Genomic DNA, 14582 nt, shown 5'->3' on the forward strand with positions numbered 1-14582 from the left:
CTTTTCAAACCGTGATTATTGGATGCCAGAAGTCATAGGTACAAACCGTCATTTCCATTAGGAAAGTAAGAATGCTTGTATCTCATAGGTAAGACTCTTAAAGAAAGTTGCTTTGATTATGTGACCTTCTAAAAAAAATTTAAACATAAAAACAATAGTAAAACATACCAATAAAACCAAAGCTTTCAAGACTTTCAAGGAGCACAGAGAGAGACTTATTCCCTACTGCTGTATTTAGTCACATTTGTGGCTGCCAGTGCTAAAAATATTTTTAACATGTTTCACTGTGTACATCCCAGATGAATGCTTTATGTGAAGCTGCCTCAATTACTTTAGGGTTAACTGGGAATTGTTTTAACAAATTAGAAGAATCAGTCCTGTTAAAGAATTAATCTCATGCTAACCTTAAATGTTATTAAACTGTTTTCTTACCTGAGAACAAAAGAGGACTAAGCTTTCAGGAAAACTATTATTTTCATTTTAATAAAACCTCCCATCATCTTGAACTCAGGCCCAAGCTGGTCAGTTTTCAATCACATTTTAAAATGAGTCACTTAAAAAAGCCCCACTCAAGTATCACTTTAAAAATGAGTGTTAAATCATAATGTGCTTTACAAGAAGTATTTGTGTTCTAAAGGTAGAGAATAAAAGATGCTGTACAGCTTTACCTTTCTGGGGTGACAGAAGTAATGATGAAATGGGTTTTTCCGTCATTGTAATTTCGGTCTGGTGACTGAATTTTGGTTCCACTTGCATTTAAAACCACAGCACCTCTCTCCATAGAGATGGATAATACATCTGACTGAAATACAGACAAAAGCATCTTCATAAGCAAGCATTACACAGAAAAATTAACAGTTCTGTGAATTTTCCTGTTGTATTTATTTTTCTTCTGTCTGTGTTCCACATTTGTGCTTAATTTGCACAAAGATGTACTCTGAGAAGCAAAACAAGAGATGACATCATTAGAATTTATATTCTTGCCAGTTTTAAAGCCTGAAATCTGAGAATTCTGGTGCTGATTATGTCTCATGTACCTGTCACATGAGCTCCTTCCATGTTGCACAAATGTATAATGTTTACATTTCATCTGTATGGTACTGTACTGAGCAGCTGTACTCTACTGAGCAGCTGTTGCTGCGAGATTCCTGTCATAAGACCAAGACTTTTTTTTCTTTTTCTAATTCCCTGTGATCGGACCCGTTCAATCACTCAAAATTATCTCAGAGATAAGATGTGCTATCTGGGTCAGGCGTACGGGATCGCTGTGCCACTAGCAGGAATACTCTCAGTTCCGTCAGAGCAGGCACCGCCGCTGTGCACTGGTAGGAATCATTGTGTCCCATTCTGCCAAGCGCTAAATAGCTGAACTTCTGTTTGTTAAGTAGGGCACTTGGCACCTCTTAGGATTAGAGCTGTCGAGTTAAAAACCTGAAGTGGTGTGTGCGAGGCCTCATTTATGCAAACGGTGTGGGGAGCTGACACGGTTACTGATCTCAGTTGAAGGTAATGCTCCAGGCTGCACACGGGAGAGTTTGGAAGTGGTTATCGGTGTCACGCAGCCTCCTCTGCTGCGCTGCTGCTGATACTCTGCAAGCGTAGCAGAACAGACATTTGCGGGTGGTTGCAAATGTTCTGTCGTCTGAGCTCATGCTCGCTGCAGATGTCAGTCTGAGCCTGCAGCATCTTGGGATCGCTTTGTCTCACACTACATTTTGTGAGTGCAAGTCCATATTTCTGCCCGTGGCACACTTCTGAGGGGGAATTTAGAGCAGCCTGGCTTCCCATAGCTGCAAGGAGCCATTCTCAAATGCAGCTTTTCCCAGTCACACATGGAGGTCTGAGTGCCATCTGGGAATATTGGCAGGTTTGTGACTGATTTCTGTCAGCTCAGCAATGCTCAAAATGCCGTGCCACTAATTCAAACAAACTTTGCTTCTTGGTGATTGTCTGGGTGGCAAATGTCAGGTCCTTCATATTATTTGTACTTTGGTAGCACCTGCAGGTCCAAACAGGGATTGCACTGCTGCTGAGCACAGCAAGGTGCTCTGTGCATTTCTGCCCTAAGGACTTCAGCCAGCACAAGTGAATGCATGTTAATTCTAGGCATATGATCCAGTTCTCTTCTCAGCATCAAAATAATGTCGAAGCCTTACTGGTTTTCATCTGTAGATCAAATGCAAACTGTAAAAATGAGGCCGCCAGTGAATGCTTTTATATTGCAGACTGCTTTCTCTATCATGAAGCCATAAAGTGAGAAATTGTATTATTCCCCTTGTATTCTCCTGGGAAAAAATGAAAAGGTAAAACAAAACAAACAGTAAAAAAATAGATACTTACTCCTTCAGAATAGTAAAACAACAGCCCGCTGGGCTGCAATGTCCGGAAATTAAAGCCTCCTTCAAACTCAGTAAAGAGGGACACTTTTTGACTTGATGCAATGAAGCTCTCACCATTGAAATATGCATTGCGGGACATCTATGTATTAAATAAAACAAAATTAAAAGTACAGCTCAAAAGCCATTCCAATAATACAAAGAATGAGGCTATTTCTTTCTAATTTTTTTAACAGTTGCAGCCAGTTCAGTTCTAAAAAACAATTTTTCCTGCATATCTTACCCTACTTTATATAGGCTTTCTCTCACATCATGGGAAAATCTTGAGAAAGTGAAGCAATTTTAGATTAAGTCAAATTATTCCCAGCTCCCTGGGATCTTGACCCCATCCTAAGTCTGCTGTTGTTAAAGAGCATGACAAGTAGAAGCAGAGGTTCTCATGCCCCTGTCTGAGCTGTGTGGCACTGAGTCACAGTTCCAACACATGACATATTACTTTGTGTGCTGTGCTGGGTACTGGGGTAGGGTGGAGGGTGTTGGACATGGTGCTCTATAACCCTCTGAGTCTCGCGAGCTAAGCTAGTCCAAGGCAGGACAAATTGCATATAGCTTCCATGTTGACAGAGGGTGAGGTGGTGTGATGAGTTCGACAAGCAATCCTTCCTCTTCACAGGTTTGCAGCATGACTTTTGATAGACATGGCCACAGGATGAAGACCCCAAACACTGTCTGGATTTGCCAGCTTGCATTGTAGTGGACAAATGATGAATGATAGAAGGGACCAGAAGCTAAATGGCAATTTTCTCAGAGCTAATGTGTCACACTATGACATAAAATAACTTACACACAGATGCTAGATGTAAAAGAGGGGAAGAAAAGAACTAAAAAAGATGTTTTATTTTCTGACTCTACTATATATAGTAACTTAAAAGTGACAGTGGATTGGAGGGTGAAATTGCCGCCTCTCCAACCACACTGGTCAAACCAACAGTCCATTAATTCTTTCTACCTACAAAGAAGAATGCAAAACAATCATTATTTACAAGAACAGTGTGAGAAAATTCTGTAGAAATATGTAAACATCAGAAAGTATAAAAAACTTTTAGAAGAACTTTAAAACTCTAAAAAAACCAAAACAACACTAATGCTGGTGCAGTTAGTGTGTGTGTCATAGAGGAAGAACTGATCTGGCTTAAGGGGAGAACTCATTTGAAGGGTGAATATTTTGCTGTCTTTTCCATTTCACACATCTGTATTAGGATGAATGTAAGGATGATTCTCCTCTTATCTTTAAGAAAAAAAATTAATTACATTGGAATATTTCCATTCAGAATACAGAACATAATTTATTTCAGATTGAGCTTTCACATTGCAATTTTACATATGAGAAGAATTTTAAGTGAAACACCTTGTGCTCTTGTTCAGAGTGAAAATTGGGTATTATGTCAGCAGGCTTTACAGACACACACAAACCCCCCACCTCTGCCAGTCAATGAGTGCGTGGTCATTTCCTTGGTGGAAGACTGTCTTTCCATTGTTTGGAGTAAAACTGAAGCTCCCAGCTATATCCATTGTCAAAATTTGCTGTTATGTCACAAATGGTGTTATGCTTACCAGTGAATCCTCTGGGCACCCATAGCTGATTCCCAGGGTTCCTGGTTCTTCCAACAAGTTGAAATCCTTCTTTTGGAACTGGAAACCCTTCATGCAGCCTTTAAAGCCGATAGTTCCTGCCAGATGTGAACTAATGCTGTTGGACAACAATGCCAAACTGCAGTTAGATAGCCCTTGCCTTTCTGAACAGGATTTTGTTGCCAAGATGTTCTAAAAGGCCTCAAAGAACTTCAGTCATTTGCCTCACTAGTGCCCAATTCTTACATCTTTTTATAAAATAACTAATGAGCCGCACACTATGTTTTGTAAAATCAAGATGCACCAATTGTAGTAAATATTATGTATTTATAACTACTTATGGTAAAAATAAATGGATTTTTATCTCAATTTTTTTAGCTTTGAAGAGAAGTTCTGATTTAGGTTTCCTGTCTTGCTTTTACTAGCAAGCTCCATTATTGCCTTTGCAAGCAAATGGGTCTCTATTTCTTATGAAAATTACTAACAGAGGTCAGGGAAGTAAGAGTAAATTCTACTTGCTGATGTGTGGGTTTACATAATTTTAAATGAGAGCAGTGAGTGGGCTTTCAGTATGCTTTTTGTGTCAGACTTGAGGTAGATAGCACAGAAGTGCATCCCAACTGCTCCTACTCATTAGTCTCAGTTTTTCAACTCCACATCTTACCAAGATACCACAACATTACAGCACAGGGTGATTATAATTGAATTTATCCTCACAATTCTCAAGGTGCATGAAGAAGTAATTTGTGTAAAATCACAGTAAGTCTGTGACAGGGGCAAGGAAATTACATGGGAGCAACTGCGTACCAGTCCAGGCGATAACTAGGGAACAAATACACTGAAGGAGTGGGTGTGAAATCCAGAGTTTTGACCTAGCTGCCTGGAAGCAGTCTCTGTCCTTTAAGCAAGATGTACCTTAGCAGTGGGACTCTCTTCACCTCACATGACATGATACTGTTGACATCTGCTACCTGCGCTCGCTGTCTGTGAGCTATCTCATTGTAAGGCAGATATTGGGAGCATGGCAGAAGAATCAAGAGCTGGAAATGCCTATTTTTTTGCATTGGCAAAACCAGACCATCAGAGGAAGTAATGCAGATGTACATATACATGTCTGAAATATGGTGAGAGAAGGGGTGCTGTAGGGGCTTAATTTGCTCCTCAGTGAAATCAGCAGGAAGGCAAAACCAACAGGAAGGCTTCTGTCATCCTTACTGGGATTTGGACCAAAGTGTGGAGTATCAATTAACCACTATAATCTTTACTCTGATTGACTCTCAGACTGGCTGGATGTGACAAATATGCCTTTGTGTTAAATGCTACAACATTTTCTAGAAACAAGCAATAAAAGAAAGGCTTTCACTTAAATAAAGGCTTTGAATTAATTTCTTAATTCAGTTAAAAGTTAAGTTCCCAGTGCTCCTACCTACCCTTAGCTTTCTGCTTTATGCAGTGAGTGAGGTGGGACCAAAATAATGTATGGTGGTACTTCCAGATTCATTTATTTGGAGAAAAAAGGCAATTGACAGAGAAAAGTGCATTTGAACTGAATAATACACTGCTTTATAAGACTGTTAGACTACTCTAAGACTAGAGCTAGTTTCCCCATGCTGCTGCTGCCCTGCAAAGTTGGTTAAATGTGAGTCTGTCTGCAAAGAGGAAGCATAAATATCAGTAGTAGATAGTAGTAGCAGTAGAGAAAGAGTAGTACATCATCAGTAGGATAATAACTTATGCTCCTGATGAAAATAGAACGATGCCACCACATTTGGCCCATACTTTGTGCTGTCTACTGTTGTCAAGAGAATGAAAGCTGAGTACCATATCAGAGACAAAGTTGCAGCTCTGCTTGAATAATTTCTGTATATATTTTTTAACATTATAATTGATAATATTTTTACAATGCCTATAGTCTTTTTTTTTTAATACTGCTTGTTAATTGAGATGTTATTTTTCCTGCTTTGACAGTACCTTCCAGGTGTTTTTCAGAATAACCACAATCTGCTTGGAAAACTGCATGCATAATTCATGTGATTCGTCTTTTATCCTATATTTGTGAACAAGTCTCATCTGCCATTGAGCTGCTCAATTGCCTAGATTTCAAGGTCCTTCTGGGCTTTTTCAGTGTTCTTTAGGCTTGATTAATGAAAGTAATTTTCACCATCCTTCTGCACATTCTTTCTAGATCATTAATGTATTTAATACTAGCCCTGAGAGAGATCCTTTGAGCATGTGCCATAGACTTTTTATACTGTGAAAACTGAAAAGTTACTACTGTGTCCCATTTTCTTTTTCCCAGCTGCTTTTCCAATACACTGCAGCATTTTCTCTCTTCACTCCACTAGCTTTCTTAATAGCCCCTTATGAAAGACCTTTGTAAAAAACTATTTGAAAGGACAGGTGAGTTGTACTCTGTTTCTCCCTTGCCCATTACTTTGCCTGCATGTTCAAATAACTACATGGGATTGAAAGGCATAATTTTTCTTTATGTGAAGTTTGTTACTGTATTAAAAGGTTAAAGATTAAGTATTTTGTATCTCAGATGTTATTTTTCAATAGTTATTTTTCAATAGTTATATTTTCAATAGCAGTTTCTTCTAACAACAAAATAAAGAATAAAATTTCACGAGATTTACCACTAAATTCCAGAAGCTGTTGTGCAACATTTGCCTTTTTTTTTTTTTTTTTTAACATGGAGGGTATTCCTGTAAGCAGTTGTGACACTTGAAATAGCAGCTGGAGCCCTTTTGAAAATTCTGGCCTTGCTTCATAAAAATACTCCCTATCAGAAGAGCATGCTCTTCTTCAAGCAGCCAGTCTGCTCTCAGAGTGTGACCCTGGGGTCCGGCAGATTCCTATGGCAGGAAATGAGAGTTACACAGTCTACTGAGATTAAACTGCATTTCTGTCAAATGGTACAGTAGGAAAATGAGACCTTTTCTTCCCACACCTACACAGAGCCAGATGACTTAGATCCAAGAGAGCCTGAGACGAATCAGAACTGAAATGCTTAATGGGAAAAAGGTCATCTTTAGATTTGAAAATGTGATTGGTAGAGGGTCTTGGTCACTTTTTGCAGAGCAAGAAGCAATACCAATTTTATATGTTAATATGTTCTTTGAAAATGCCTTTTTGTTTGAATAACACAACTGTTTCTGTTACCCTTACTAAAACTGGGCTAGTGTCAGTAAAATTTAACTATGCTGGATCAAGCCTAGTCTTCAGTACTTGAGAGCTCTGAGAGACACTTAGAAGAGTGTCTGAAGGGCTGTTCCATATGATGTTGATGCCAAAGAAATTGTTTTATTGTTACCCCTTAAGGACAGGCTATACAACTTAACGTACATATGGTGATTAATTGAAAATACTGATTGGATCCCATTTGTAAACCAACCTGGAGTGCAAGATGTCAGCAGGGGCTCCTCCAATGTAAATATCTGTGAACGGCATTGCTGTTCTTTCATTGTCCACACTTTTTATGTGTCTTCTGTCTACTACCAAGATCATCTTCTTGGAATTGTGATATATAATAGAAATCTGAAAAGAAAAGCATGTGCTTAAAAATGTCATCTTTTATGACATTTATATGGTGATCTTGCAAAATTGATTGCATCTTTATACCTTCTGTTTGAAAAGTTCCTCCCATTTAACAGAGAATTTGTTTGTAAGTTGGGAGAGGCTGACAATGATTACTAGTAGGAAGTTTATTTTGATGTCACTATTTTTCTGTTGACTGAATTCTCAGGATATTTCAATTAAGAATAAAGAAAATGTTTCAAATTCTACACTGTGGCAAACAGATAAGCTCTGTAACCTTCAGAATTCTTTCTTGATTTATCCAAAAGTTAGGGCATACTTAAAAAAAAAACTTATTTCATTATCAAAGCTTAGAAAGTTTAATTATTTTCTGCTTGAACATGAACAGACCTATAGCTGTAGTTTTGGTCACAAATCAGACTTTGAATGGACATAAGGTAAGAGGCAGGAGAAGCAACTCACTACGGGAGGATTTACTACTATCACAGTTACATTGGCTTACAGCAAGTTCCCTGAAACTAAATACAAGTAGATATTTTACATCTGCCAAAGTCCCTAAAATACTGTGCATATAAAAAAGGTTGCTACCAAATCAACTCTCTTTTCAAATGAAATGGGAAATGCCATAATTCTTGTAATGCAGTTCATAACAACTGAGGTGGTCAAGTTAGCATAATGACATGGTTTTACTTGAGGAAAGTTTTATATTTGATGTAGAGAACTGTCCTTGATATAATTTCCTATGGAATTAATAAAACTTTTTCCCATGTGAACGGTCCTGTCCTTGGCTAGTAATACATACAATCTGTCTACAAGCACTGATTTATGAGGAGGCAAGGACAGTCTTCCCTTGCCTGTGCTTGATACTGGTAGGACTTGCATGCACTCTACTCTTCCGCCTGTTCTACCATATCACCACCTGCCCCTCATCCTTTTGCACCTTTCATGGGCATTGGAGCAACTATTTCTGCTTGGAGCCTCTGGGATACTTGGTCAAATGGCTGTGATAGTAACCACATTTGTACCTCATGAAATTTAGCATCGTTAATCCTAGCCTTCTTCATGGAGTCCTCGAGAAGTATGGGGCCATTGCTGAAACCAAAGTCATAGCGGAGGTACAAGAAACCATTGTGCATCTCTAGGCTGAAGAACATGCTCTGTGTAAAACAAAACAGCAGTCAGAAAAGGACTATGTGGCAGCAATTACAAAAAGTTAATAAACAATGTTGTGAGACTGACATTGGGAAAAGCATGCTGGGAAATAAATCTTTATTTGCAAAATTGTAACACATTTTCTATATGCTTATATTTATAATATATGTGTATATATGCACATGCATACATAATTGCTTTATAAGTGGCACTTTTTGAAAGACTTGGTGAACCATTTCCTTATAGAAATAGCATTTGGAAGCACAGTGATATCATTATTCTTTAACAGTAAGGTATTCCTGATGTAAACACACCTATTCACTGTTAAAATAATACCACATGCCCTAAATGAAAGGTATTATACTGGTAAAAGCAACGTTGTGCTCAAATGGCTGTGTCTGCATTAGCAGGTTCTATCACAATGTTGGTAATCGCTCAGGATTTTGTCTTTTCACAGCCCTGATCAGCACTGATGTATTTACTGAAATAATAGCAATAGCTAGAGTGTATTTACTATGTATTTGGTTTCTAGAATTTCTGGCTGTTCCTGCTTTATGATTTAGTTTCTGTTCTGTGGCTGGGTGACCTAAATTTTATAAACAGGAGCTGTACTTTAGAAAATCTTTAGGGAGTACTTGAAATTAAGATCTTCACCCTAGAATTAGTCTTGTTCCACAACTAAACATAAAGAAACAGAAACAAAAGTTTACTGCAAATGTGCATCTGGGTTAATGCTTTCAATGCCAAAGTTTTGTCTTCTCTCCTAGTGTTCATGGCTAATGAAAACGTGAGAACAGTAATTCTCAAAACACTACTGCAGGCCAAGAACTGTTGTCTTTCACATAAATAAGCCTGCTTTCAGAAGTCACTACTTAAAGAAGTAAGAGTAGGTTTTAATCTAGCACTCCTAAATGAAACTGCAGCTTGGGTTTGTTCTGAACAGCATAAACTTGAAAATGAAGCAAGGATTACATTCAGAATATTTATGAGCTGTCTTTGCAGAATTGAATAATGGACCACCAGACTTTCTAAAAGTGCTTGTGAGCAGACATGGTCTCCCACAGCTGATATCCAACTTGATTGCAGTTTCCACTGACAAATACAAAATGCATGTATCTCCAAGAAACCTCTAGGTGCTTTTGCTTTGAAGAAAATAAGTGCTCTGCAATAAAGGCTCTTAAACTTTTAACAGCAGCTGCTTAGCCAAAACCTCGTAAGAATGAAGGTTAGTGGTAGCTTGCTATGCTGCAGAGCAAATTGCTTCCCACAACCCTCTTCTGGAAGTTACTCTAAAGACAAACTAGAAAGTAGCTCTTCTAATAACAGGGGATTTTTTTTTCTTCTAAATGCTTAAAGCAGTATTACATGTAGGTGTCTAGACAAGTGTCTGTCTGTGGACTGCATCTGCATAGAAAAATGTTTTCTGTGGCTTTTCTAGGTTGTAATCCACACAGAACTCGTGAGCTTGATATGGAAATGCTGAAAGACAAAAAAAAACCCCAACCAAACAAACAAAAAAAAAAAAAACCAAACAAACAAAAAAACACCAAACCAAAAATTTATGTTTGTCTTCAGAGGATATTTTCATGTCTTCAAACTTATAGAGATTGCATCACTCTCACACTTCAGAAAAGCTCCTGACATTTGGATCAAGCCTTTTTATTTGGACTGCTTTCTATTTTTGCTTTCTATTTTCAGTAACTTAAATATTTAACTCTAGTACACCCTGAGGTACAGTTATAAAGTGGCAGCTACCACAAAGTGGCTGCTTTTTGGGAGTTACTTCACAGAAATTTCCCATAGCTTTGGTTGAGCATTCACATTTAAATAAAGGTACAACAACTGGGCTTAACTGGAGTCCATCTTGAAGTATCATCACTAGGATATGACCAGTTTGAAGTCCTGACTGTCTCTGGATAGAAGCAGAGTCCAACTCAGGGCCTTGGCTTCCTGAGGCCTTTGCAGAGCAAGTTCCAGTTCCCTCCTAATGTATACATGCACCAGACAAACACAAAGTATTTCCTCTTCCCAGAAGTTAAATGTGAGGACGTTAACATTTTGGATTTTCCAAGATATTCTAGGTACTGGGCAACTTGTGGTGCCAATGGATAAAGGGTACCAGCAGGACTTGGAACTCACCCCATTAATCATCAGCAGGATCAATCCATTGTCTGTAGGTGTTCGAACTTCGATGTCAAATCGAGTCACCTGGCTGAATTTTCCTCTTCTCTCAATGTTCCTGGCCAAGGCATAGCCAGAGCCATCAAAGAAATAGCTCACAGCCCGGCTCTGTGTGAAAGCCAGCTTATCTCTATGGAAAAAACAGGCAGGGAAGGATTAGTGGACATGTACCCATTTTAATTTAGGGGAACTTAAATGCATTTACATACTTTATTGAAATAATTGTTCTGAACCTCTGCTTCTGCCTGGCATGGTGAGACTGATGACTTCCTTTCAGTTTTTTTCTGGGAATTTTTTTCCTGAGAAATAATATGTAACTTTGAAGGTGCATCTAACTCCTTCATGATTACACTGTGCTTTTATCCTGTGCTATATGTAGAGCTCAGGAAAATTCTTTGCTCATCCTTGTAAAGTGATAGGCCCACAGCACTTCCTCATTATAAGGATACTCAGATATGTCTATTAAGAGCTTTCCCAGCTTGTGCAGAAATCCATTTGAATTCTCCAAGAACTTTAGCTGACTCTGCTGTGCTCTGTTCTGAAGAGCAGCAGCTTGCACTCCCGGTGGGAATGGTGTGGGAAACTCATTTTCTCTATCCTAATACTTCCTGCATTTCTTCCCAGTGCATGCTGCAAATTACTCTCCTTTTCTTTCCAGAGTGGGCTTGCCTCTGTTGCACTGCTGCTGCCTGTAGTGTGAGCAAAATGCTTGCTGTGTCTATGCTAAACAAATGCTACAACTTCTACTTTAGGAGCTGCCTTTCCCAGTTTGTGAATGGCTCATCTAAGGAATATCTGGGGTGGCTTGAAATGTATGGCAGGAAGAAAGTTCTGTATAAGCTTTCCTAGCTGGGGGTGGGACTTCACTAAAGGTTATCAGACCTACTAGACCTGACTGGCTGTGGCTGTGTCATTTGGAGCAATGTGATTCGAGCCAGGAGAAGCTCAGTCCTAGGCAAGACAGTGGGGTAAGGAGGGAGCCTGGAACAAGCCCCAGCTAATGTGGAAGTTTCCTTTATGAATGCATGAACAAGATTGTGAGCTAGCTAGTGGAGACAGCAGGAAAATCTCAAATAGAATATCACATGCTAAAAGGGACTCATAAGGAGTCAAACTTCCAAACATACATGTATTTATAAATAAATAAATTTTAAAAAATTAAACTTGTTGATAAAATTAGAAGCAAAGAGCGACCAAGTTCCTCCTGGGACAGCTCCATACCACTTTCAGGTTTTTAATCTGAAGCAGGAATGAGCAGCACTTGTAAGAAACGGGAGCGGTGGAGTGAGGATGGGACTGTCCCCTACCTGGCACAAGGTGGCGATGTGGTGGTGTCGATGTTATAGACGTGCTTGAAGTTGTACAGGCTGATCACATCGTCGTTCAGGGTAGCCAGTTCCAGGCAGCCGATGAAGCCAGGTAGGTTTAGGCTAGGAGGGAGCTGTGCAGAGGACAAGGAAGAGTTAAATGGAGAAAGGTGGCACTCTTTAGTTGGGTGTTGTGAGAGCATTTGTGCCTGGGGTCAGTTTTGTCCCTGTGCAATTCGTATTTTCAAAAGAAAAGGTTGATACCGCTGAGAATAGTCTTCACAGTCCTTACCATGATATGGCCTTTGGGCTGTAAGGAAAAAGGGAGCACATAAATGGTCTCACAGTGAGAGAATTAGGCTGGGTAAGGCAACTGCAAACAAAAACTTCTTTTGTAGTTTTGATGGGAGCATGCTTGGAAACAGGGAAAAAGGCTAAGATTTGACTAATAACAGAGCTTATTCAATGTATTTGAACAACTCAGTGGATATTTCATATTGAATGCATAGATATCCTTCACAGCTAGAAAAAGAACTCCATACCATAATTAAAGAGAGAGAAATGAGAGAGCTTTTTAAACCCGGGAGACAGGGATTCAAAATCTGTGCCAGTGGGTAATCCTCAGTAGGTATTATTTTGAGCAGCTAGCAGGGATGTAGAGACTTCTTTTAACAAAGGTCACTGCTAATGGAATTTAAACAGCCACACTGGTGAGGGGGAAAATACAAAAGAATAAAGCTAACAGACCTATACCATTCTTTTTATATTAAAATATTTTTGCCTTGTGGAACAGGTGTGATAACACCTCTTGTACTTCAGATTTTGATCACTGTGAGTAGCTTTTCTTCATCTTCTCATTATTTTCATTTTCTTATGATACAATAGTATAGTAATACAGCAATACAGAATATAAGTAGCTGTAAAATTACACTCTTATCTGCAGCACAGATATATTTGGTAAATTATTATGTTTTTTCTTGTTTTCCTTTGCTTCTTCTAGTCTTTGAAATTATGTTAAACATGAGAGTTCTAGTGGTTAAGTGGTGCATTTCATATTTGCAAAGTGTGTAACAGGGAAGGAAAAAGCTTTTAACAAAGCAAACTCTGTGTTAACAAATAAAAATGTGAGGTGTCATTTCTAAGAGGGAAGGGTCCCATATACCTATCAAACAATACCATGAATCCTTTTCTTCCTATTTCCCTTTCCACTTTGCTTCACTCTCCTCTTTTCTTTTTCCTCTGCTATGCTCTGGAACAGACTTAGAGGGTTCATTTGCTGGATGACTTTTTGTATGTGCATGTGTGTATAAAACTGTTATTCAGTCTTCAGTCCTATTCCCAGGCAGTTTGCATCCCGGACTCAGCAATCCAAAATTCCTGCCATGGCATGTGTCTAGTAGTCATAATGATGCCAAGCTCAGGAATGCATAAGTGTTTTGATTCACTCTTTCTTTGTTTTTATGTTTTTAGGAGAGCTGACTGTGGATCAGTATTAGGATATTTTTAGAACCTGCTACAGTTAGCTTAAAGAATTTAGGATTCTCTGAAGTCTTTCTAGGTGTGCTTTTATCCAGCCATGCAATTTTCACAGCCAAGGTCATTCATAGCAAATTTTAAATCCCAAAAGAGGAACTGATATGTTCGCAGAAGCAGGTGAGTGAGGTGCTAGTTTATACTGACTATTGGGAACTAGACTGATGCTACTGTCTCAAACAGGCCTTCAGACACATTTTGCTCAGGCAACTTTTCATGCTGTTATAAGTCTGGATTTAAACCAGTGAAAATTTAAATTCAAAGAAATTACTATCTTTTTCGTTTCCCACAAGATCCTAATATTAACAATACATTACTTTTCATTTTTGTGACAGTTGTAAAAGAGAAATTCTAAGTACCAAGAACTCACTAGCATTGAAAAATACTGGTAGCCTGCAAGTTAGGTTGGACTAATAGGCCTTTGTTAATGCATGCTATTTAACAGCTAGCAAGCCTTCCTTTTAGTACTTTTCAGGAAACCTGAACAGCAGCTCACAGAAACCTGATCATCATACTTGTATGACAAAATATGCTAGGCAAAACTTCTGCACCATGGCTAAAAGATAGAGTTCTAAAATGATAAATGACTAAATAAGGACTTTATCTACCATTTCTGTGTTTAAATGAAAGTCCAGCAAGGTTAGTTTGCACGATTTCATTTTGAATAGAGAATATTTATCTGACCAACCTTGAAGCCTGGAGGCACTCCACCAACATAGAAAACAGCATTTTCAGGTTCCAAATTAAGAAGGGAGCCGGGACCAAGAACCTCTCCCTTTTTGATGAATTTTTCTTCAGCTGTGCTGCTAAGACTGGGCACAGTTAAAAACATTTTGCCATGTCTTCCGATCCTGCAGAAAAGAATTGTAAGAGAAGAGAATTTCATGTTGGTCAGACTTACAAA

General features: G+C 38.7%; 1 protein-coding gene across 2 annotated transcripts in view; it reads right to left on the minus strand.

Annotated features, from left to right (window-relative positions):
- The window catches only part of LAMA4 (laminin subunit alpha 4), a 97839-nt gene that overhangs the window by 16190 nt on the left and 67067 nt on the right, over positions 1–14582 (minus strand). For both annotated transcript variants that reach the window (XR_010997203.1, XM_068184280.1), the window contains exons 21-28: positions 14367–14529; positions 12146–12279; positions 10797–10968; positions 8531–8662; positions 7363–7505; positions 3951–4086; positions 2341–2478; positions 669–802 (exon numbers count right to left, since the gene is read on the minus strand). Coding sequence is in view for 1 of the 2 variants with exons in the window: in XM_068184280.1 (XP_068040381.1) it covers positions 669–802; positions 2341–2478; positions 3951–4086; positions 7363–7505; positions 8531–8662; positions 10797–10968; positions 12146–12279; positions 14367–14529 (1152 nt within the window). In the remaining variant the exon portion in view is untranslated. The remainder of the gene's footprint in view (positions 1–668; positions 803–2340; positions 2479–3950; positions 4087–7362; positions 7506–8530; positions 8663–10796; positions 10969–12145; positions 12280–14366; positions 14530–14582) is intronic.

The sequence above is a fragment of the Anomalospiza imberbis genome, chromosome 3 (genome assembly GCF_031753505.1).
Source record: "Anomalospiza imberbis isolate Cuckoo-Finch-1a 21T00152 chromosome 3, ASM3175350v1, whole genome shotgun sequence".
NCBI classification, from domain to species: domain Eukaryota; kingdom Metazoa; phylum Chordata; class Aves; order Passeriformes; family Viduidae; genus Anomalospiza; species Anomalospiza imberbis.